The sequence below is a fragment of the Chenopodium album genome, chromosome 21, assembly GCF_948465745.1.
Source record: "Chenopodium album chromosome 21, dcCheAlbu1.1, whole genome shotgun sequence".
NCBI lineage: Eukaryota > Viridiplantae > Streptophyta > Magnoliopsida > Caryophyllales > Amaranthaceae > Chenopodium > Chenopodium album.
The window spans coordinates 32,331,897-32,355,071 of record NC_137854.1 but is presented as its reverse complement, the minus strand read 5'-3'; the positions used below and the strand labels follow the sequence as shown (position 1 = coordinate 32,355,071).

Genomic DNA, 23,175 nt, shown 5'->3' with positions numbered 1-23,175 from the left:
CAGGATCGTATTCGAGCCAGGCAGCTCCTTAGTAGAGCTAGTGATGCAATTGAAGCTTGATCATCTATTCGATTGATCTACTATTGACTAATTTATGTTTCAGTTGAATGGATAAGAACCTATTCGAATTTCAATGTACAATGTTCTTTACCCATCTTAATTAGTGGGTAACATGTTTGATATGAGTCATATGACAATTCTTAATTTTGACATATTTGCATATACTATTACTAGTATATAGAAACAACTAATATTTCAATATCTTATAACATGTTTGTTATAGTTTATATCTTCTAATAATATTCTTTTATAACTCTGCGATGAAAGTAGAAAAATTCTCATGTCGATTTCTTGTCAGAGTATGGGAAAAAATTAACATGCTAAGATGTTTGGGTTTACTAAAGAAAAACTAAAACAACATTTAAATTAACTAGAGGTTGATGTGATAAGAGTCCGGGAGAAAAGCCCTCCTTGCACTAAGGAGTAGTATCAATGCTGAATGAATAAAAAATACAAGCATTAATTGTGAAGAATTTAAATGCTCCTCACGAACCTCTCTTGTGTTTAATCTATAGGGAATACTCTACAATAAACGAGGCAATAAATAGTTTAAGATAATACGAGTAGAACATAAGCCATGCACTTAATCACAAAACCGCACAAACAGAGCGAATAGCCCTGCGAGTGCAGACCAAAAGCTCACATGCAGGCCTAAAGCTTGCGCGTGTAGTCCTTGAAGTTATGAGCGCAGGAAAATGATCTCTCTATTCGAATTTGCTGCAGCATGGTTTTTAAGCTTCTGGGCTCATACATGAGCAACAACGTGGGGCACAACATATTAGCAAGGATTGATCTTCTCTCTACATGGATTGGGACATATTTGCATAAATAAATTGAAATTCAAAAATTGATGAAGAAGTCATTAATTTGTCAATAACTACTGTGTATTTAAAGTACCTGATTGGAATCAAGCTTTATGATTCCAACAAATTCTGAGGAAAGTGAAGGACTTTTTGCAGCAAATAACATGGGTCTTCAAGAGATTACTAACCCAACCTATTTACATGATGTGTTTTTTTTTGACGTTAATCTTTTTGTAAAAACTAATTTCACACTTTTCCATATCATATTTAGGGATATTTATATGCAAATGATCTAAACTACTCAAAGCAACATAATTTCAGTTTGACACAAATCGACCTATAAATTTTTTTGGGAATATTTCCAGTAAAACTTGTATATTTGGGAATATTATGAATTTTAGACAAATGATTTTACTTTTCTTTTGTCTAACATATAAAAATTTTGTGGGCACATATTACATGTCAAGTTAAAATATATAATAAAATGATGTTTGGAAATTTGATTCAGATTGGAGATTATTCGGATTTGAGAATTTGGACTCGAGTAACTCGACTGGACATACCCAAAAAATAAAAAGAGGTTCAGACATAAACTCAAATATCCAAATCCAAAATTTATAGCAGTCCATTCAATTAACATTTTTAGTCTTAGATGATAATAATTACAAGGGGATATTCACACATTCAGAATACAAGCCTACATCTTGGTCGACATATATTTCTACAAATAGCATCCCTCTCTCTCTCTCTCTCTCTCTCTCTCTCTGCAATGCGAGTTGTTAGTTTCAGTAGGATCCATTTGTTAGTCACACGAGATATTATACAATCTATGAAAATATTATACAATCTAGTGAGAGAGATTTGCACCGTTACCGAATGACACTTGATAAGAAGCAGTTTTTTGGCAGAAGATTAATTTTGGCAACTATCAACTTCTACTACCTGTGTTGACAGAAAAACCAGTCTCAAAAAGACAAAAATAGAACTCTGTAATAGAGAAGAAATGTGTTCATCCAAACTCTATAAAACCGATAGTGCCTACCTCTTTGGCTATTTGCTGCAAAATCCCAGTAACTTCTGAGAAATTGGGTCTAAGAGTCGGGTCCAGGTGCCAACATCTCTCCAGCAGATCAGCTAGGTTTGAATGAACGTGCTTTGGAACAGCAGGTCGCAACCCCTAATAATCAGATTTAATACAGTGATTATCATATTAGACAGGTAACACTAGTTGCCAGTGTTGATCAGAATGGAGAATATTACGAAGTATTACCTTTTGGACTACTCCAATTGCAGCTTGCAATGGGGTCAAGGAAGAGTACGGAAGCTGGTAAATAAGATCATAAGAAAGTAACTGCTAAATTTGGTACTCAGACAAGTTCATGGTATAAAAAAAAATGTCCAGCAATTGCACATTTGGAGGCCAAATGGGGTTGCATTGCAGCAGAAAGGCGGAGGGGTGAAACAACGAAAAAAGGAGTTACAAGAAAGAGACTTACTTCGCCAGTAAGAAGCTCCCAGATAACTATCCCAAAACTAAAGACATCCACTTTATGATCATAAGGTTTATGTCCAATAACCTAGAAATCATAAAACCAGTTGGAGCAATATAAGCCAGGCAAGTCATTCATAAGTAATGTCAAAAGAAAAAAAAAATGTTGAAGCCAGCCAGCCAGAAAATAAATTTAAAAAAAAAAAAAAAAAAAAAAAAAAAAAAAAAAAAAAAAAAAAAAAAAACCCTAGTATTATGACTAAACAACTAAAGCCTTTGGTGTAAAATCAAATATGTTGAGAAAGGGCAAAACAAAATGGTATGTTCCTGTTGAATAATTTGCAATCTTTGCTGCTTTTTCAATTGAGAATTGAGGCTTTTAGTAAAACCTGGGAAGATTATTAAGAGTATTACAGCTAAATCAATCCACCACCACAGAACAACCAATGGAGCAACATTTCTAGCCTAAGGCAAGCACGACCTTCCTTTCACAGGAATAATGAGAAATTTGATTATTTAATGAAAACCTGTCATGTTTATTTGGGACTAAGATACAACAGCATCCGTCTGAAGCAGCAAATAATCATACTAAATAGTGGTGGACAGCAGTGACTTGGACTGACAGTATAAAGTTGTCACATAGAACACAAAATGTACCATACCATTGCAATAAGTATCCAGCCAACTCCAGTCAAACTTCTCCGTAAAAAATAGACATGGGAAATACTCAAAAAGATAAAAGCACAAAGACATAAAGTAAATTGCTCAGTGTTTCTCAAATCGGTAATATCCATTGATTCAATTAAGTCCAGCAATCATCCCTTTTCTGTAACACAGCAATTAGTGTTGATATCAAATTCCAATAAAAACAAAATTCTCTATCATGCCTTCCACTTTTTTTCTCGGCTGCTTTTTACTTTTAAATATTTCTTTTACAATTTACAACCTGATCTCATTTCCTTTGCTTACATCTGAAGAATATGTAATCTCTAAACATGACACAAATATATGAAGATTATGGGATCATAATTACCTCTGGGGCCATCCACCTATAGGTTCCTGTTTCAGCTGTCATGATTCCCGATTGTGTTTGTACTTTAGCAACTCCAAAGTCAGCAATCTTAACAACCTGCAGGAAGCAATGTTATTTAGGGATAACTTAGATCAAGAAGCCCCATAGAGTAAATACTTATAAATATCTTTGAGGACTCAAGAAGTACGTCAAAGTTCCTGCAAAAAATGCAACAATCTAGTAAAATAGAAACTGAGAACTACAACAGAATCTAAGAAGCTGACTGGTTCACCAAATTTAGAAAAACAGATAATGTTGACAACACTTCAGATCATAGAACTAAAATCTTATGAATGTAATTGTCATGTCAGGAGTCCATTGATAAAAGGAGCTAGGGAACCAAAACTAAGGCACAGCAGAACTATAAAAAACACTACCGTTCATACAACTGGACAAACAGCCCCAAAGCAGCTTTAATAATAAAAAATTAGGAAGAGGAAAAAAAAATTCAAATACAACCTCATAAAATTCATTTCCACTTTATCCTTGCCGCCTAGAAGAGCTTCATAGCACTCACGGCACCCCTTCTCCTTCTCCTTCCTAAAAATGACCAATACTAATGGCCACATAGATATTCCTAGTCATAGTAGATCTAAGAAAGTAAGAAGTATTAACATTTGGCATGCAAGAAAGTCCCAATATCATATCTTGAATCCCCAACTCCCACACTACTTGTACAGAATGATACAACAGTCCAAATTGGGCAAGAATACTGACCAGACTACCAGAGTATATTGAAATAAAATTTCTAAACATGACAAATATTATTGAGGGACAATGTGCCACACAAGTAGTGTAATTGATGCTAAGCACAAATTCCAGATTATATCTTGCATGTATACCTGAAGTTTTATCACTATACTCACACAAGAAATACTACTTCAAAAAAAAAAAAAAAAAAAAAAAGGAAATAGTTCATATGAATTTCTACTTATTCTCCAACATAGAGTGTCTTTGCCAACGGAAATTAGTTGTTCATATAAAATCAGACGTAGTCACATAAATATTCTGCTCCCTTAACAATCCCCACAACTCCCTCCACAATTTTGTTTTTTACAGATCATGTGCAAAGGTAAGATCTCTTACCCCATCTTCTCCCATAAGCAGATTGGCAGTTTTAAGGTCTCTGTGTACAATATTATTCTGGTGGAGGTACTCCATTCCCATGGAAACATCAATAGCTGCCCTGAGTAGTGATTGAAGTTTGAAAACACCCTTTCTCTTATGCATGAAATCCTATGTTACCTGGACACGGCATTTTGGCCGGCATACCCGGGTCGATACGACGCGACACCGATCCGGGTATGAAATCCGTTCCGGATACTCCATTTTGTTCTCGGGTACGGCGGCCATTGAAGGAGTTGAAGCTTTGAAGAAGATGAAGACGGTTCTCAAGAAAAGTGTGTGGGCAGTTGAAGACGGTTCTCAAGAAAAGTGTGTGGGCAGTTGTTGCTTCCCAAGAAAAGTGGGCAGTATATTTATTTATTTATTTATTGAATTTAATTTTAAAACTTTTTAAAAAAACTGTGTGGGCAGTTGTTGCTTCCCAAGAAAAGTGGTACAAATTACTAGTATTAGATTATTACTAGTTTGTTGGCACTACTTTGGCTTCCCAAGCAAGGTTTCGAGTGTTTTTCTTTTGAGTGTTTGTATATACAGTACTATTTTTGATATATTATGGACAAAATTATTGCCGTATCCGTACCCGAGTCCAATGTTAAGACGGTGTCCCCGTGTCCTAAATTTTTTAGAATGGCGTATCCGACACTCGGATACGTACCAATATCGGATACCCATACCCGTGTCAATGTAACATAGATGAAATCATATAAATTCCCTTTTGGCATGAATTCTGAAAAAAGAGGGGAAAAAATATATCAATTCGAGAAAAAACATGCTTAAGAAATAAGAACCAGTCTGCAACTACTCTCCTACTCAAGATTCAAAGCACATCAAGCAGAATAAGAATGTCAAAATACTGATCATTTTGGAATGCCAATCTTACACTTGGTAGATAGCATGTGTACCACAAACACTCAAGAAAACAGACACAGACGCCTCTGGCATAAATTGTTCGCTAGATAAGAGACCTGAACGTATCTGTATTACAATTTTAGTTGTCTGAGAACCTTTTACTGAAAGAGAAGACTTCTACTAACATTTGCAACCCCTAGAACAGAACGCCAAGATAAAGGAAGCAATCTGAAGTGGCTATCTGAAAGGTGAAGATAAAATTGCACCAAAGGACTATACAAAATTAACGTCTATAGTCTATACATAGTTACATACTGAAATTGTTGGCTAGATAAGAGACCTGTACATATCTGTATTACAATTTTAGTTGTCTGAGAACCTTTTACTGAAAGAGAAGACTTCTACTAATATTTGCAACCCCTAGAACAGAATCCCAAGAGTAAGGAAGCAATCTGAAAGGTGAGGATAATAATTGCACCAAGGACTATACAGAATTTAACGTCTATACTTACTTCATATAATAACAATTATAGACTAGCTAAGAAAATGAGTAAAGCATTTTCCATTCACGATTTGAAAGTATAAAATCAAGTTTAAGTAGAATGCAATTTCTTCAATACATTCAGTACTTAACTCAGCACGATGAAGACAACTTTAAAATATAGAAATTCAATGGTACTAGAACTTGAGAAAAAACTTGAGCAATTCAACAAAACAAATGAAAATTTTCACAGGACATTACCAGTCACCAGGAAAAGGTTCGGAGGTTTTGTACAAGCACCTATAAATTGCACAACATTCTTGTGCTGAAGTTTCCTACAAGATGAACAATATACAGAAGATGTTAATGAAAGTCACTTGTCCTCCTTAATTAAAGATCAGCAAGTTTTACAACAACCTTTCTCCCACATTAACCCCAGCTCACTTAAATTAAATACATGGCTTAAACATGTAGGGTTTGACCCCAAGTCCCCAACTCCTTTCTAGAATAAACAAGTGCCATGAGGATAGAAAATCTACAGACAGATTGGCTTAAGGTAGAATACAAAGAATAACACGACCTAAAGGCTGATTTCAAATGGAAAATAATTCATATAGGTACTCTTGTTTCGCTCTGAATATCAGAAGACCAAAAGAACTGACAGGTACAAATCACTTTGACTATTTGTTTCAGTGATTAGAGAACTAGCAAAGGGAAGAACGTAGGAATGATAAGATTATTCACATAAGCTTGAACAACTCAATCCTAAATTCAAGTTCAGTATCTTCTCTCCGTGTTCAGAATAAAAAGCCACATGTTATTTTACAATATTAATTAGCACCTTAGTTTGCATCACACAAAAAAAAATAATAATAAAAAATAAAAGATCAGCACCATAGTTTGAATCAAAAAAAAAAAAAAAAAAAAAAGCACCTTCAACAAATAATCCACAAGTACATATGAGTTTATAGCTCATAAGGTACGCAATAACACTGAAAAACACATGGCAACTTTCAAGGATCACTATTAACAAGAAGAAAGATATGGCAGCTTGACCTAATAAAAACTCAATGACCAAAAATCAACTGTTGACCTTCGTCACCTATGTAATGCGCACTAGACTCAAGTTGTATTATGCCTGAATTAGTGCAACAGAAACAACCCTTTACTTATAAAAAAAAAAATAAAAAAATAAAAAAAAAATAAAAAAAAAAAGCCAGGATGAAGCATTACTGTACATGCACAATGCTTTCAGCTCATTATTAATTAAAACTTGAAGGCATAATGTCAATAGAATTGGATGACTTTGACCTGCTCTCGATCATATAATTCTGTATTTCTATTCCATTTCTGTTTAATGCAATTTACTTTGTACATGTAATCTTAACCATCTCATCCTTCTGTTTCCATAACAACCGCAACTCATTTGCAAAACAAATCTTCATCCATTATACTACTTTCAGCAAAATATTTTACACCATGCCAAGCCTCAATTAATGTGACTTATGGGCTCCCACAAACAATCTTCAAATTTACAGTCAGCTAGCTACGGTATGCAACATTAAATAGCTCAGTTTTCATTGAAGCAGAGTACAAAAAAACTACATGTTTTCGTAAGCTCATTCCTTAGCATCACATTCAAGATATAGTCTGTCACTTCTCTTTTAGACTAAAACATATCATCACATTTAAAAAACATTGCACACTGCCATCATTCACAAAAGTCCAATCTGTCAAACTTAAGCTTAAGAAAGTTTAACTTCGCAAATAACAGCAGAATAGGTTATCCAATTTTGGATAACTATGGAACAGAGAATGTATCACTTAATAGTCTCACTTCTTTTTTGTAGTGTTAAATAGTGTGCAGTTTGGTTTAACACATATTATGGAAACAAGAAATGCAGAACAGTACCCACTATGAGTCCAGAAGGATGGTATGCTAGATTATAGATCTGTTTAAATTTTCTTTATTCAATAAAGAGTACAATTGTGGGAGAAGATTCTGGGAGGGGCTACTAGAAAAATAAAGGACAAATAGTGAATGGGTGAATTCAAGTAAAAGGCCATCCCACAGCCTGGTGAGGAAACATCACTCTCCCTTTTTCTTTTTATAATAAGCAAATTAATATCAGATCACCCAGTCTAGTTATTTAATAAATCTAATACAAAAGCAAAACAGTGGTCCAAGGCTACAAAAAAGACTATTCCCTAAATTAACGCTCGACATTAAGGCATCTCAATCCAAGAATCCAGTCAACATGGGAGAATGGACTGGGACTTTCTAATGCAATCTGAAAGAAATACTCAGGAGGAAAGAATATATAGGTGAAGGCAAGATAAATCGTATCGGCCATGATATACCAATAAGGCATAAAGAAGCAAATCTACCAAGGATCAGATTGGCTAGCCACTCACCCTTACCATTTATATATTTTCTCTCCTTCATTAGTCTTAACTACCTCCTTTCCCCACCCCACTTGTTTCCCCTCACTTTCTCTAAAGTGTAAGATCCACAATCCAAATCATTTTTCCGATGTGCAACAAAATACACTATATATTTGTGATTAGTAACAAGTTGTATTTCAGATAAATACTCAGGTATCGTTTGGTTGCCCTTAATTTTCATAGGCACTCAAATTTTTCATGAATTTCCTTTTGGCCATGTTTGGTTGACATTAAAACTTAAAAAGGGAAAGAGTTACACTTCATGGGACAATTTCCCACAAAACATTGAAAGTTATTCACCCACCCGGCCACCCCACCCTTGGTCATTCACAATTCTTAGGATTTACAAATTCCCACATGACAACCAAACACATTATAGCAATTCTTTGAAATTTTATAAAGTAATTAATTTTCCCATGCATTCGAAATTTCCATAGGAATTTATTTCCTACATAATGAGGCCTTAGACTAGGAACCACCTCTACACACTCATAACTTTGTAGGGGCATATAGGTAAGGCAACACATCTGCTTGCATCCCCATTCCCCCCCCCCCCCCCCCCTCTTCTCTCTTCCAGGCCTAGTTAAAGTATTGGTTAATAATACAGCATGAAAAGGTATGGCAAATAACTGAAAAAAACACTTTGTATTATTCCATTAGGAGAAATTTGATATGTTACTAACCATAACCTACAAGTATGTCCCTCATCTATATATGCCCTTGGAAGACATCTTTCTTCAACTAACTGCATAGACCATATGTGATATTTTCTTCCTTCTATTCCACCGGCCGGGTGTTTCCTATCCATTGGTTACTTAACTATAAATCATGTCTTGTTAGATGTATGGCAACAGGAAATAGGGTGTGGTTTCCAGCCTCTACCTTGAATAACAATCTAAGTTTGAAGTCATGGATAAACTTGTATAACTCCACTCACCTTAAAGTGCTAGCTCTATAATTCTACTAATTACATGTTCAGCTCTTCCACTCCACCCCCTTTCCCCCTCTCCCATAACTTTTAGACAACCTACCCTTTTGGTGGAGAGATCTCCCAAGTAAAAAGATTGCCTTTGAAGGCCTATAAACTTATCTGCTGATGACAAACATCTTTCACATATTGGATATGATTTAGCTAAAAGATCAAAGCTCTAACGTCCTTCTATACTGTAGCCTGTTTCATAAAAACTGGCATCACGTGCTATGTTGAATGACACCATAAGCTCACATGAGTCCATAAGAGTCGAGAAATTGCGACAAGGCAATGAATTCCTTTTCTTTCCTGCAACGTACAAGATCAACCAGCATAAGATGATTTTAATAATGGCTTCTTCACTATCACCATGCCATGCACTTCTTATTACATCTTTAACTTGCATGGCACATTAGTGATTAGCCATCCAAACAAACACATATTAAGTCCTAAAGAAGAATGAACTGTTACCGCCTAGATTAATATTTGGGGTCTGATGGACCTCCATTAAATCTGCAAATAACCTTTCCATGCCCCAGGAAAAGGGGTGGAGGAGGAAGCGATCATCAAAGAGAGATCTTTCCCTTCAGCAGATCAGTGACATGACAAGATGGTAGGGAATTGTAGATCTCGATCATGGATCCATGAAACAACAGAGAGAAGAGAAACGATGAGTTCTGATTCTCGAAAAGATATTCTGACACTTGAAGACCAAAATATTACGTCCCGATTAGGGAGATTACTGTTACTAAGCCAAAATCTGGATTTACAAACCAAAACTTCTCTTTTAGAACCAGAAAAGTTCACTGAAGATTTATATAGTGCTACTGACTTTTCTGTGAGGCAAGCAATTTTTATATTGATTATGCACGGTATTATTTAGCTTCTGACTACCTACAGTGAACTAAAAGCCAACTAAAAGTTAGTAAGCTTAAAGCACTTGTATTTTTCTCCCCCTTCACTCCATTAACTTTCCAATTCCTCTGTTTTCCCTATATCCCAAAGATGCTGAATCTATTCTTCTTGATACTTTGGTATTTGATTGACTGCTTTTCTGAAATATACAACTATGTACTTAAAAAAAAATGGGGAAGAGGTGACTTTACATGGCAGAGCTTAAATAACAGTCTTGGTTATACAAAATATCTACTCTATATCAATGGCTACTTTGACCATAGTCTTGTTAGCAAAGAGTGAAATCACTACAAACGCAACCCTAAACCACCATTAAACCCCACAGAAAGCCAAGAGATCTCATCCTCACTTGCCTTTTCTCTCTTCTCAACTCCTCAGATTTCCAGCTGCCTTATTAGTCATGGAATAATCCTTTGCGACTGTAGTTCCACAGAAACTGCCCGTAAATTTGCCATCTGCTGCACCGCTGCTGAGCTGCAGCTGCTGCCATTTCTTATGTGTTGATGAATGAAAATTTTCAAGTAGATGTTAACTTTGAAGATCCTGAAGCCCAATATATCTTCTCTATATAAATGGCTACTTTGGCCACAGTCTTGTCATCAATAAAGAGTAAAAATGGCTATAAACGCAACCCTATATCGCCATTAAACCCCAAAATTCATAGAAAGCCTATAAGTTTCATCCTCTCACCCGCCTTTCTCTATTCTAAGCTCCGCAGATTTCCAGCTGCCTCTTCCATCATCTAAAACGCCTTAACAGCCATTTTTCCAATGCACCACCACTAAGCTGCAGCTGCTGCCATTGTTTCCTCTGCTTCTCAAATCCTCTCTCTTTCTTATGTGTTGATTGAAGTCGATGTTAATTTTGAAAATCATGAAGCCCAAGTCAGAGGATTTGAAAGGTATAAGGGGAGGAGAAGGGGAGGCAGATCCTTCCTTACAGTGAAGGAGGTGACTTGCTTACATTTTTTTAATCAAATTAAGAATCAAACCAGAAATTATCCACACTAACGTGTATTAAAAGCTTGTTTTTTTTTTTGGTGAAGATTAAAAGCTTGTTCACAGTAGCTATTTAGTCTAAAGTACAGTGGTAATGCATGTAAACTAAAAGAAAAAACTGTGAACCAAGCATAAAAGTCAAAAGTAGGAGGATACTATTAAGACTTTACCCAAAGTTTACTCTTCCAAACTCTCCTAGAAATACATCTATCTTAAATGTACTAACATGATTCATGAATCCCAAGGCCTAGCCATAACAATAACTTGAAAATCACTAAATTGAACCCATGAATCCCCAGGCAGATTCGGTTGTCCTGGGCGTTGCCTGGAATCCGTAGGCATTCCCCACCCCCCACCCCTTTTTTACCTTTTTTTTTTTTTTTTTTTTTAAGAAATATGTGCGTTGGTGAATTTATGTTTTGATATAGTTGTGATTATGATTAATTTTATCATTATCAATTTATATTAACATTTTTGACGTGGAAAAAACTATTTCATTATTTTTTTTTTTTTTTTTGAAACCACTATTTCATTATTATTATTACATAATGTTTTAAGAAATTAATATTTTATGATTTAGATTATAATAATTACTTATTTTAATTTTTATGTTATACGGAAATGCCATGTTAAGATGGATGTGCGGAAACACTCTAAGAAATAGAATCAAAAATGAGGTTATTCACAAGAAAGTAGGTGTCGCAGGCATAGCAGACTAAGGGAAATTCGTCTACGTTGGTTCGGGTATGTAAGACGGAGACCCGAGGGTGCACCGGTAATAATAATAGTGGAAGAGTGGGACCATGGAGAGGTTAAACGATATAGAGGGAGACCAAAAATGACTTGGTTGAAAGGAATTAGAAAGGATATGAAGCATATGATTTACATGAGAATGGGGTATTTGATCGTAAGGGATGGAGGAGGAAGATTTTTGTGGATAACTATACGGAATAATCACTTTTGGTTCATGTAGCCAACCCCACTTATGGGATTAAGGCTTTGATTGATTGATTGATAATGTCTATGTAAAAATTTAGGACTTTGCGTTCGGATGCACGTCATGCTTAGGGGTGCTTATGAGACGAGACAACTCGCGAGCTATTCGAGTTCGACTCGGTCAAAACTCGACTCGATTGAGCTCGACTTGAACTCAAGATTTACTCGAAATGTTATCGAGTCGAGTCGAGTTGCTCATTACTCGACTCGAAAGCTCGTAAGAAGCTCGAAATCCTTCATATAATATAATATTTATAAAAAAGTGAAAATATTTTGATAAAAAAAAACTTTAATTTTAGATTATTAATTAATAAATAAACATTATATATGTACTCTTATCATCATATATATACTTCTCAGATGAAAAAATTAAAGAGAATAAAGAGATGTTATAGTAAATAGGGAGTTTTAAATTACTAAAGACGGATAAAATTGCAAGCTACTCGAGATCAACTCGATTCGGTCAAAGCTCGACTCGGTAAAAGCTCGGTCAAAACTCGACTGGATAAAGCTCCACTCGACATGTTAACGAGTCGAGTCGAGCTACCCCAAACTCGAACTCGACTCGCATCATAAGCACCCCTAGACTCATGCCATATGACAATGCTAGAACGCGTCGGTTTCTCATTTCAGTCTCATGTTCAGGAGGGAACAGTCCCCAATGTTGACGTTTTTAGGGTCTAGGAGGGTTTGAGTACTCGAGGGGACAGCAGTATCATTTGTCGGGTCATATCATTTGTCGGGTCATATGTACTCGAGGGGGCATGGTACATTGGACGATGAGGACACAGAGGAGACACATATCCGATACACCATCTCCCCTCTAGTACACGACCCGCTAAATGATATTGTTGTCACGTCATGTATACGGTAAATGCTTCAATATGGGAGAACCCTAAATAGGAGTACCTTGGAGATACGTCCAACGTCCCAAGAATAGGGCTGCGACCCAAAACTCATCTTGTCAACAACAGGGCTTGGTCCATCCTAAACACAAGACTGAAAACAAGAAGAATCTACCTTCATCCTAACCAACACATTCAAGCGTCATGATATAGCATGACGATTTTTACATATACATAATAACAAACAAAACATAATTAAAATAAATAATTACCACAATCTAAAACATAAAAAATAAACTTCTGAAAACATTTTGTAGTTTTCCCTCCATCCTTCTATTAAAAGCCTATTTGGATTTTTTCACGGGAATTTAGGAAGTTTTAGATTCTTTAAAACTCATGATTGTAAGGACATATGTCCATGTGGGTTTGGAGAGAGAGAAAGAAAAATAAGAAGTGGTTGAGAATCATTGAAGAGAGGGAAAGATAAAGTGTTTGGGGAGTATTATAAAGCCAAATAACATTTGTATTTTATTTTGCTTATAAAATATTATTATTCGAGCTTGGACGAGTTCAGCTGGAACTCGATTTGATTATCAATGCAAGCTCCGACATGATAATTAGGTTCGAGCTCGATACTTTTACATAAAAAAAAATTTAAATAAAGCAGTTGCCTATTCAGACAATTTATCTTCAAACATGGCAGGTTTTTTTTTTTTTTTTTTTTTTTTTTTTTTTTAAAGGAATTCAAACATGGCAGTTGATTAGGAACCAGCTATTTGCTTATTGTACTCATCAAAATATTTGTTCTACATTCTAACAGCTACTCTACAGCAAATCCAGTAAGCACAACTTAGCCAAAAGGAGGGTTCAGCACAAAAAGCTTTAAAACTACAGAGATAAAGACAAACACCAGACATGTGAGCATATTTCAAACAATAACAGCGAGGTACCCATTATAAGATTTCCAAAAAAACAGAGATTACCACCTCATTATTTTAACTTCTTGGAAGAAGTCTTTCACCACATCTGTATTAATATGCCCAGACTTTAGAACCTTGACTGCAACTTCCTGATCACAGTATGTCCCTTTGTACCTGAAAAGGCCAACTAATTCAATCATACAAAGTTTACGCCAATCATAGCACTGCTTTAAGATTCAGTGACAAGAAAACCTACAAATCACCGTGTGAGCCAGATCCCACTTTGTATCCTACTTTTAGAAGGCTCTGATCAATTTCAACTTCGTCAATTTTGCTTGTCGTTCCCTTTATGTTTCTAGGACCATATTGAACTGTTTCATGATGATGGTCACTAACAGCTTCCGATGAAAGGGGATCCTTCAGAAACAAAAAGGCTCACATTAGCACTGTGATGCTGAGATGAAAAAGCTTTTAAAAAAATTCTAAGCAAACACTTTTAAACAGGAACCTAAGACTTCATAAAGTCAGAAAATAGAAAACAGTCTTAAAGCTCCAATGATAGTGTTGCCATAGCATCTCTCAGTCTCACAAAGTTGACACACTTCAAGACCTATCATCACTGCATATAAGTAATCAAGTAAAGGACTTTTGTGATTTTTAAAAACCAAAATGATAATCAGTGTTCTGTGATTACAAAACTATAAGCTAAAATATGAAAATGTCAACAAGCAAGCCCTGCACTAACAATATCCTGAACTTGACTCAATCTCTACCACCCCCATAATTAAGCTTAACAATTTACATGCCAATATTTCAATCTTTAAACCAAAACAATATTAAGCTGACAGAGCTAGTAAAATGCAGAAACCTGCAAAGTCGCATAATGATCATGTCCAAGTAGTAAAATAACATTCACTATATGGCATCCAGACAATGCAATCAAAAGGCAAGACAGATGTTAACACCACCCAGGATTTACCTTAATTTTTTGTATTTCATTGCCCAGTAAACTTCTAAGCTTCTCAGTTTCCTGATAAAATAAAAACAAATGTTCAAAACGGCAGACTGAAGCAAGCCAATTAAGAAGAAAAAAAAAAAACATGACATAGCAACAAGTCATTGCAATGGCTACAACCACCTCCCAAAATGATTTATTCAGATCCTAAAGTTCCTAACATTTCATGTTTGGATATCTTAAAGGTGCGTTGACAAATACTTGTTCAAATGCTGAATTATAGAAAGGACAGGCAATTTAAACATGAGGACCCAAGTTAAATAACTATCTACCAAAACCTATGTTACTCGGACTCGGGAACCCTTGTCCGACACGGGTACGTGTCCAAGTGTCCGACTCGGCTATTTTGTGAAAAAATTCTATGATTTTCAACTAAAATGAAGTGTCCATGTATCATACCCATGTCCGAGGGTCGAGGGTCCGACACGGGTACTTGAGGTAAAATGAAGAGTCCGAGTAACATAGACCAAAACAATGTCAGTTCAATCTCATTACATTCTCCTCATTTTATGAAAGTCATACTATAACCAAATTTGGATTCAGAGTCTCAAATAAACCTTTAGCACAGCAGGGAATTAACAAAAAATAACAGCACACAACAACCATGAGGATGAGGAACTAATTGCTGCTCAAGGACTTTACTAATATTGTAAAAAAAAAAAGACCCAAAGAAGAAAATGAGATATAAATGGTATATTGAAAGATAAACAAAATCTGGGCCATCTGGTTCACATTCCACATTGCAAAATATAACTACGATCCCCATAGTTGTTAACGCAGCTGTAAGAGTAAACACCACGCTGTGGCTTAAATGATGCTTGGTTAAGAAAAAAATAAGAAAAAAAAAAAAAAAAAGGTGTCTTACAATCTACAGATCATACCTCATGAGGCCAACCTTCAACCACAAAAACATCTAAAGAGTAGCCATCAACTGTGGAAAAGGCATGGGCCTCTTGAATGTTCAGGCTCATCTCAGACAACAAGGAAGTCAGCTGTAGGACAGAAAAACAACAAGGTTGACTTTTTGAATAAAAAGATGAACATGTACCTGTATTACGAAGCCAAATTGATTATTAAAATTCCAAAATGCGTCATTGAGGCTTATTACACAATTAAAACTTCATATGTTGAACATTGCAATGTGAAAATACAATAGCTGCAATGGAAATCACTTCTGAAATCTTAGCTTTAAATATTAAACTACCTGATTAAGGAGTTTTGGTTTGTCAATAGTAGAAAAGGTGATTTCATGCATCGCCCTGATCAATATTGATATGGAATAGCAGTAAGTAAAATGTGAAGATACATTGAATAAGGCATATATATTCTGATAAGGACTATTTATTATCAGAACACATTACATATATTACCTTGTGGTCTGCGAGATGGTAGCATTTACAAAGCTATCTTTATCCTCGACATCATATCTTACACCATGAGTCTCGAGACATTGTAATGAACTGAATGTAGGTGGTGGGTGCAGGCTGAGTGAGAGTCTACCACCATCACCACAAAATGTAGCATAAGTCAAATGAGTAGGTTTACCATATAAGAAAAAATCAGAGCTAAAGCTGGAGTTCAAGATGGTCACAAAGAGCAATACCCCAGACCAACAGAGTTCTTGACAGAACCATGACTACCTTCGTCCATAGAAGAATGTGAATCGAAAGAATCACCAAAATGTCCATTTGTAGTGAGATTGACCTGTACGATTTAAATAATCATATAAGAATGCATCAAGATGCAAATTATGGCCCTAAAGCCCTACATTGTTCATCACGTATCCACTTATTTCAAGAAAAATAAGTTTGGGTAAGATAACATCAGGATAAATAAGTTCTGCGAAGGGTTAATAAGGGCTAACCAAATTCAATTTACCCCTAAAATAAGTTATAGTAAGGTCAACTTAGTACGATAAGTGTCAGGTTAATAGTACACATCCAAAATATTTACATAAGTCAAGGTATCATTACAATAAAACTCCTTTGATCCTTCAATTGGAAGCACAGGAGCCCCACAAGCCACAGAACAACTGGTGGTCTTTTGAAGCACAGGTACTTCTAAAAGACCCATACCAGTACCGGATACGTTTTGGGTACAGGTACTTTTGGGTACAGGTACTTTTGGGTACAGGTACGATACAGGTACTCCTCGGGTACATCCTCAAATCATATCCGTAAAATGGGTACGTTTAACGAATTTGGGTATGGTCAAAGCTTGTTTTGGGTACATTTCAGGGACGTTTTGGCAAAAATATATTAGTTAGGTTTTGGCTCTTAAGTTTCTTTTTCCAAAGTCAAACACATGTGGCTATGCAGTTGTTCCATACTTCCATTTCCGGCAGCCTTCTCCACAAGCTTCTCCGGCATACTCCGTCAACTCTCTTAAGTTCTCTTTCCTCTTCTCCTCTCTCTATCTCTCACTCGTTTCTACACCATTTCTACTCCATTTCTCCGGCGAGCTTCTCCGCCATAATCCTTTGACTTTTACATCCCAGCAATGCACAAGATTTGGGTTACATCTGACTTTTATCAAGTAATATTGAACAATATACGGATGAGAAGACATTGATGTGGGCTATTGGTGGAGAAGGAATGGCAATTATTTTGTCGTATCCATGCCGTACCCATTTTTGGGAATTTTGATTTTGCCGTTTCCCATCCCCGTTCCCGTCCCCATCCCCGTTGTAGAACACATCCAAAGCAACAAATTTCACACTCAATTTTAAAACTTTTATGCACCGCTGGCAAAATTATTTCTCCATCTTAGCAAGACTCATAATGGGCAGGAAATATGAGATAACATAGTTAATAACAAGCATAAAATTGACAAGTATATTCCGAAAAGCAAACATGCACAATGAACACAGACTGAATGGCACACTTGAGCTCATATTCCTTGACTGCATAGGCCCAAATTTCCAGTTATCTACAAGAGATGATGGATTCCTCATTACCAAACTCCAAAAAATAAAATCAATGGAAATTCTAATGCCCAATTTGATGTAACGTTATCATCTTATCACAATTCAAAATAATCCATCAATTTTGAGGAAAAGAAATGGTTTATGTAGCAATATCCACTAAAAATGAGGTCTTTATCACAGCTACAAACAGGATGCTCATTTAAAATATTTGTCCATAGCATCAATAGGCAATCAAGAAACACTAATTCCCAACGAACATCATGAAACAGAAACCTAAAAACGGATAACATTTTAAAATGACCCTTTCTTATTCACTAATATGATTATGGCCACCCACACCACAACACAAATTCTCCTATAACCAATACCTTAGGTACTTTGTTACATGAATTACATCCAGGCATCCATCACTTCTTGCTGCAGCTAATCTGGCACAATGAACTATCTAGCCCAAAAAACCGAGATTTGACAATCAAATCAAACTAATAGTCACTGATTTTTCTGATCAAGGGTTAATTTGAACCATAGCCCATCTAGAACTCAAGATCTTTCTAAAAATGGATAAACCATGATTGAATTTGGCACCAAAATCACACCAATACTTCTAGTTACCATCGATAGGAATTAAATAAATAACCGAAAATCGATTACAAATGGACTAGGGATAAAATCACGATACTACTCTAAACGCATACTCGAATTTGGCACCGGAATCCTGAAGATTATATAGTTTGTTTTGTATTAGGAATAAAGTCATGAGACTCATGACCACTGTTGTAACTTTGAAAAAATTCCATATAAAAGTCAATTCAACAAACAGTTGTAGAATTCTTTCACCTGTACAATACGGACGTCGTAAGCAAGTATATTAGGAGGCTCTTCTGCTTGACGCAACAATCTCAAATGCGTCAAAACATCTTCCGCTCTTTCCACATTCACTTCCAATGCATATCTTACACCATAAAATTCAAAAAATTACACAAAAAAAAAAAAAAAAACACTACGAAAACCTAGAAATCGAAGAAATTATATGAATTACACAAATTAGAGAAACCTAAAAATTGAAGAAATGAAGAGAGATTGATTACCTAGCAGGAAGACGATTGAAGTGAGCCCAAAGCTGATCATCAAACCCAGGAAGTTTAGCATCACAACAATCAGAATCTTGAAGTCTATGAAGAACATCATTAAACACTTCCAGCTTCAAATACTGATGATTTCTCGGCGTTTTCGGGGAGAAATTAAGCGGTCTACTACTGCAACTCTCAGTATCATCATCAATCGCCATTAACGAAGCTTCAAATTTCTTCAAATTCAAATTAATCAGCTAAAATCAGTGTAACAAACACTGAGAATAAACTGATTAATTAATTCTGGAATTGGAAAAGTTGATGATTCTGAAATTTGAGAAGGGAGAATCTGGGAAGAGAGAGGGGAATCTAGAGTAGGTGAAGGTGAGGGGATGATACTATGTGGGGGAGGAGAGAGAAAATGGGAGATGTCGTTTGCGAAGAATGGGTCCCATCCTTCGTGGCATGGATAGAAACAGTTCCACAATTACGTTGACATGGGCTGTTTCCTTCAACTTTGATTATTTTATGTTTGTAATTAAAATCAGTCTCGTCTTGGCTTATGTAAGCGATATTTGTTTGTGGTAGGCCAAACAACTTACATCAGGTTGAATTCGTGTTCGTGTCGACTGTCGACACTGTTTTAAATGTCGTACTTGTGTTTTTATTGTATTTTTTTTTTATAAGAAGAAAATTATTTCATCAATGAAACATAGTCAAATAGTACTTACAACATTCCGTGGAAATCTAAAATTAACACAAGTATAATTCATCTAAGGACTACTTCCGTCGCAGATTCGATCAACGATCGCCTTAATAAAAAAACTTCATCCAAAGCTATACTATCTGTGAGTTAGCACTAAGGCCCCGTTCTTTAGAGCTGCTCTGCTGAAATCTGTTTTCCTCTGCTGAAATCTGCTCTGCTCTACTGAAATTTGCTCTGTTCTGCCCTGCTCTACTCTGCTCTGCTCTACTCTGTTCTGCTTAAAAATAATACTTAATATTGTATTATAATAATAATTAATATTTAATAATAATAATAAATAATTAATTTTAAATAATAATAACAATTAATATTTAATAATAATAGCCCTCAAAAATATTTAATAATAATAATAAATAATAAACATTTAATAATAGTAATATTATTAAAAATTAATATTTAATAATAACAATTAATATTTAATAATAATATTATTAATAATAATAATTATTATTATTATTATAATATTAATAATAACAATTATTATAATATTAATAATAAAAATTAATATTTAATAATAATAGTAGTAGTAATTATAACAATGATAATAACAGTAATAATAATGCTTATAATTAATAATACTAATTACAATAATAATAATAATTGATTTTTTAACAAAAATTAATATTTAAAGATAATAACTAATATTTAAAGATAATAATAATAATTAATTTTTAATAATAATAATTATAATATTTATTAAGTTTTATTAATAATAAAAATAATAATAAAAATAATAATTATAATATTCCATTCCCTTAGGTGTCAAATACATGGTATTAAGAGGATGAGATTCCATTCTAGGATTGAACCAAGAACATGGTAATAAGTATCGAGGTCCAACCCGATACCACTTTAACCTCATCCCTGATTCCAAACCCATACCACTCTGCAAACCAAATGCCCCCTAACCCTTCTCTAACTTTGGTGTTCAAATTATTTTGATAAAGTTGCTCGTTTACCCATACTCAAATCAAAAACCTTAAAGTGGTCCAAAAAAGTGTGATGCATTTAAAAGAAAACAAAACAAGTATATTTAAAAAAAAATATTGAATAGGGACTATACAAGGACTTTATAATATATAGTTACACCATTTTTTTAACGATAGTTATGTCCTGTTTTATTCACCCTAAAATATTAATATTTCGTAAAAATAAGGAAAATTGTACATAATCACCCCTCAAATCACCTAAAATTGATTTCACCATGTCTTTTTTTTTGTTTATTTTAAATAATATCATCCCTTAAAGTATAAAAAAAAAAAAAAAAAGATTCGAAATCACCATCTCTTAACTACTCTCTCTGTCCCATAATACATGACACAGTCAAACATTGCATACATGTCGTCAATACATTAGTTTGACTTTATTTTTATATAATTAAATATTAATGAAAATTATATTAAAAAGTATATTATAAAACTTTATATTAAAATCTATCTAACAACATATTTTTATGATAATATATATCTTTATATTATGTGAGTAAAAAAATTATGGTTAAACCTAATGCATCAATAGTGAAAAAAAGTTGAACATCTCATGTATTATGGGGACAGAGTGGGTAAAAGTTATCTAATTTTGTGCCAAAACTTGGTCTCCTACAGTTCTGGGGGGTCACTTTGGTCCATCAGGCTCGATTTGAGGTCAAAATACCCAAAAAAAAGTATCGAAAATACCTCATTTTGAGAGTATCACTCAAATCAAGGTAAATTTCAACATAATGAGACATTTTGAATAATATTTTTCAATTCTGACCTCAAATTGAACCAAAAATCCAAAGTCACCCCAGAATCTTAATAGACCAAGTTTGGACAAAAAATAAAAAATAAAAAAAAAATCAATTTTTTAGCGTAACTAGGGTGGCTAACGCGTGCGATGCGCGCTATGCCTTAAGTGACAAATTTAGTTGTTGACTATATTAATGAAGAAATATATGTAAATATATATTCTAAGGGGTATAAATGTCAACACATTATTCTTAAGAGTTAAAAGAAGAGGCAATTTTGATAAGGGTAAATAAGTAAATAAATATTTTAGAGGGTAAAATTGTCCAAACACTATTCATAAGATCAGAGTTATCTCATACTTCTTAAAAGGTAGGATTATAATGGAACTAAATGTAAAGAGGTGGTAATTTCTAAACTTTTTTACTTTAAGGGGCGGTTATTTAAATTAAACAAAAAAAGGGTGGTAAAATCAATTTTAGGTGCTTTGAGGGGTGTTTAGTTAAGATTTTTCCTAAAAATAAATTCATTTCAATGACAATAATTTCAATTTAGTAAAAAAAAAAGGAACTACAAATAAGAAAAAATCAGTTGTTGAAAAGGTTTAGTAAAAAATAAAATTGTAAATATAAAGAAAAAATCAGCTACCCTGGGCGGGTCTAGAGGTGGGGGGAAAGAGGAGGGGTGATTACTAGGGTTAGAGGATTGGAGGGGGCATTACGAGGCAAGGAAGGGAGGGGGATGTTTCGGGGGCGGGAGAGGAGGTTTCCGAGGTGAGGGAATGCCGGGGATGGGTTTCAGGTGAGGGCTGCAGTTTTTGGTGGGGGAAGGGGAGGGGGTTGGGCTTTCTTGTGGAGGTGGGCGGTTTTTTTATATTGTTTTTTTAACCAATTAACTCGCAACACTTGTCATTTTATTACAAATAAAATAAAATTTATCTTCTCATAAGGTAATCGGCCATTGGGACTATTAGAAAACAAAAATGCACCCTTAAGTTAGAATTGTTCCAAAATAATCGAAATATGATATTATTTAAAGATAACCGGCCAAAATTCGGAATATTAAAACCAATTTTCCTTTTATTTCTTAATTTACCATGTGTAGAGTATTCAACTAGTCATGTACCGTAAAAGTTTGATTTTGTTGTTAGTATCGTATTTCTAATGTGTTTAAATTAAAAGGTTAATAAACGAGTTATAATCTCATATTATTATGACCTATTGTACACTGTACACATATTTGCAAATGAGAGTGTGAATTTGAACGTGTGACCAACAAATCAACAATACACACATTCTCAATCTTAAGTTATAAACCACTAGTCCAATTCAATTGTGGGGGAAAAAAGTGAACTCCTTTGTATACACAAAAATCTACTTTATACATTCAACAAATGTGGAAAGTTGAAACAGATTCCATAGAATCACAAAAATAAATCTCATAACTTGTCAGGTGTCACAAAGGTCATATAGTAATAATCTAATAAACATTATTGTGACAATATGACACTAATGAAGATAAAATTTACCCTTCATAGCACTTCATAGATTCCTAATCCATGTTAAGCGGCCATTAGTTTTACCTAATTATACATTAACATATTCACTTTTGAATCATGGATCATGACATCAAAGCTTATTATAATATCAATTGAAAAAGTGGATAGATTATTGTCTTTACTTTGCTAAAATAATTTTCAATGGTAT

General features: G+C 34.6%; 1 protein-coding gene across 1 annotated transcript; it reads right to left on the bottom strand.

Annotated features, from left to right (window-relative positions):
* Positions 1 to 1,452: 1,452 nt before the first annotated feature.
* Positions 1,453 to 19,396, bottom strand: LOC145600175 (serine/threonine-protein kinase STY8-like). The gene is made up of 17 exons (XM_081656074.1): positions 18,998 to 19,396; positions 18,747 to 18,861; positions 16,587 to 16,687; positions 16,354 to 16,479; positions 16,188 to 16,242; positions 15,865 to 15,975; positions 14,948 to 14,998; positions 14,225 to 14,385; positions 14,035 to 14,142; positions 6,141 to 6,214; positions 5,251 to 5,276; positions 4,511 to 4,660; positions 3,386 to 3,481; positions 2,360 to 2,440; positions 2,134 to 2,187; positions 1,906 to 2,040; positions 1,453 to 1,805 (listed from the first exon to the last, which is right to left on the bottom strand). The coding sequence occupies exons 1-17, from the start codon at positions 19,195 to 19,197 to the stop codon at positions 1,776 to 1,778; spliced, it is 1,674 nt and encodes a 557-aa protein (XP_081512200.1). The 5' UTR covers positions 19,198 to 19,396; the 3' UTR covers positions 1,453 to 1,775.
* Positions 19,397 to 23,175: the final 3,779 nt, after the last annotated feature.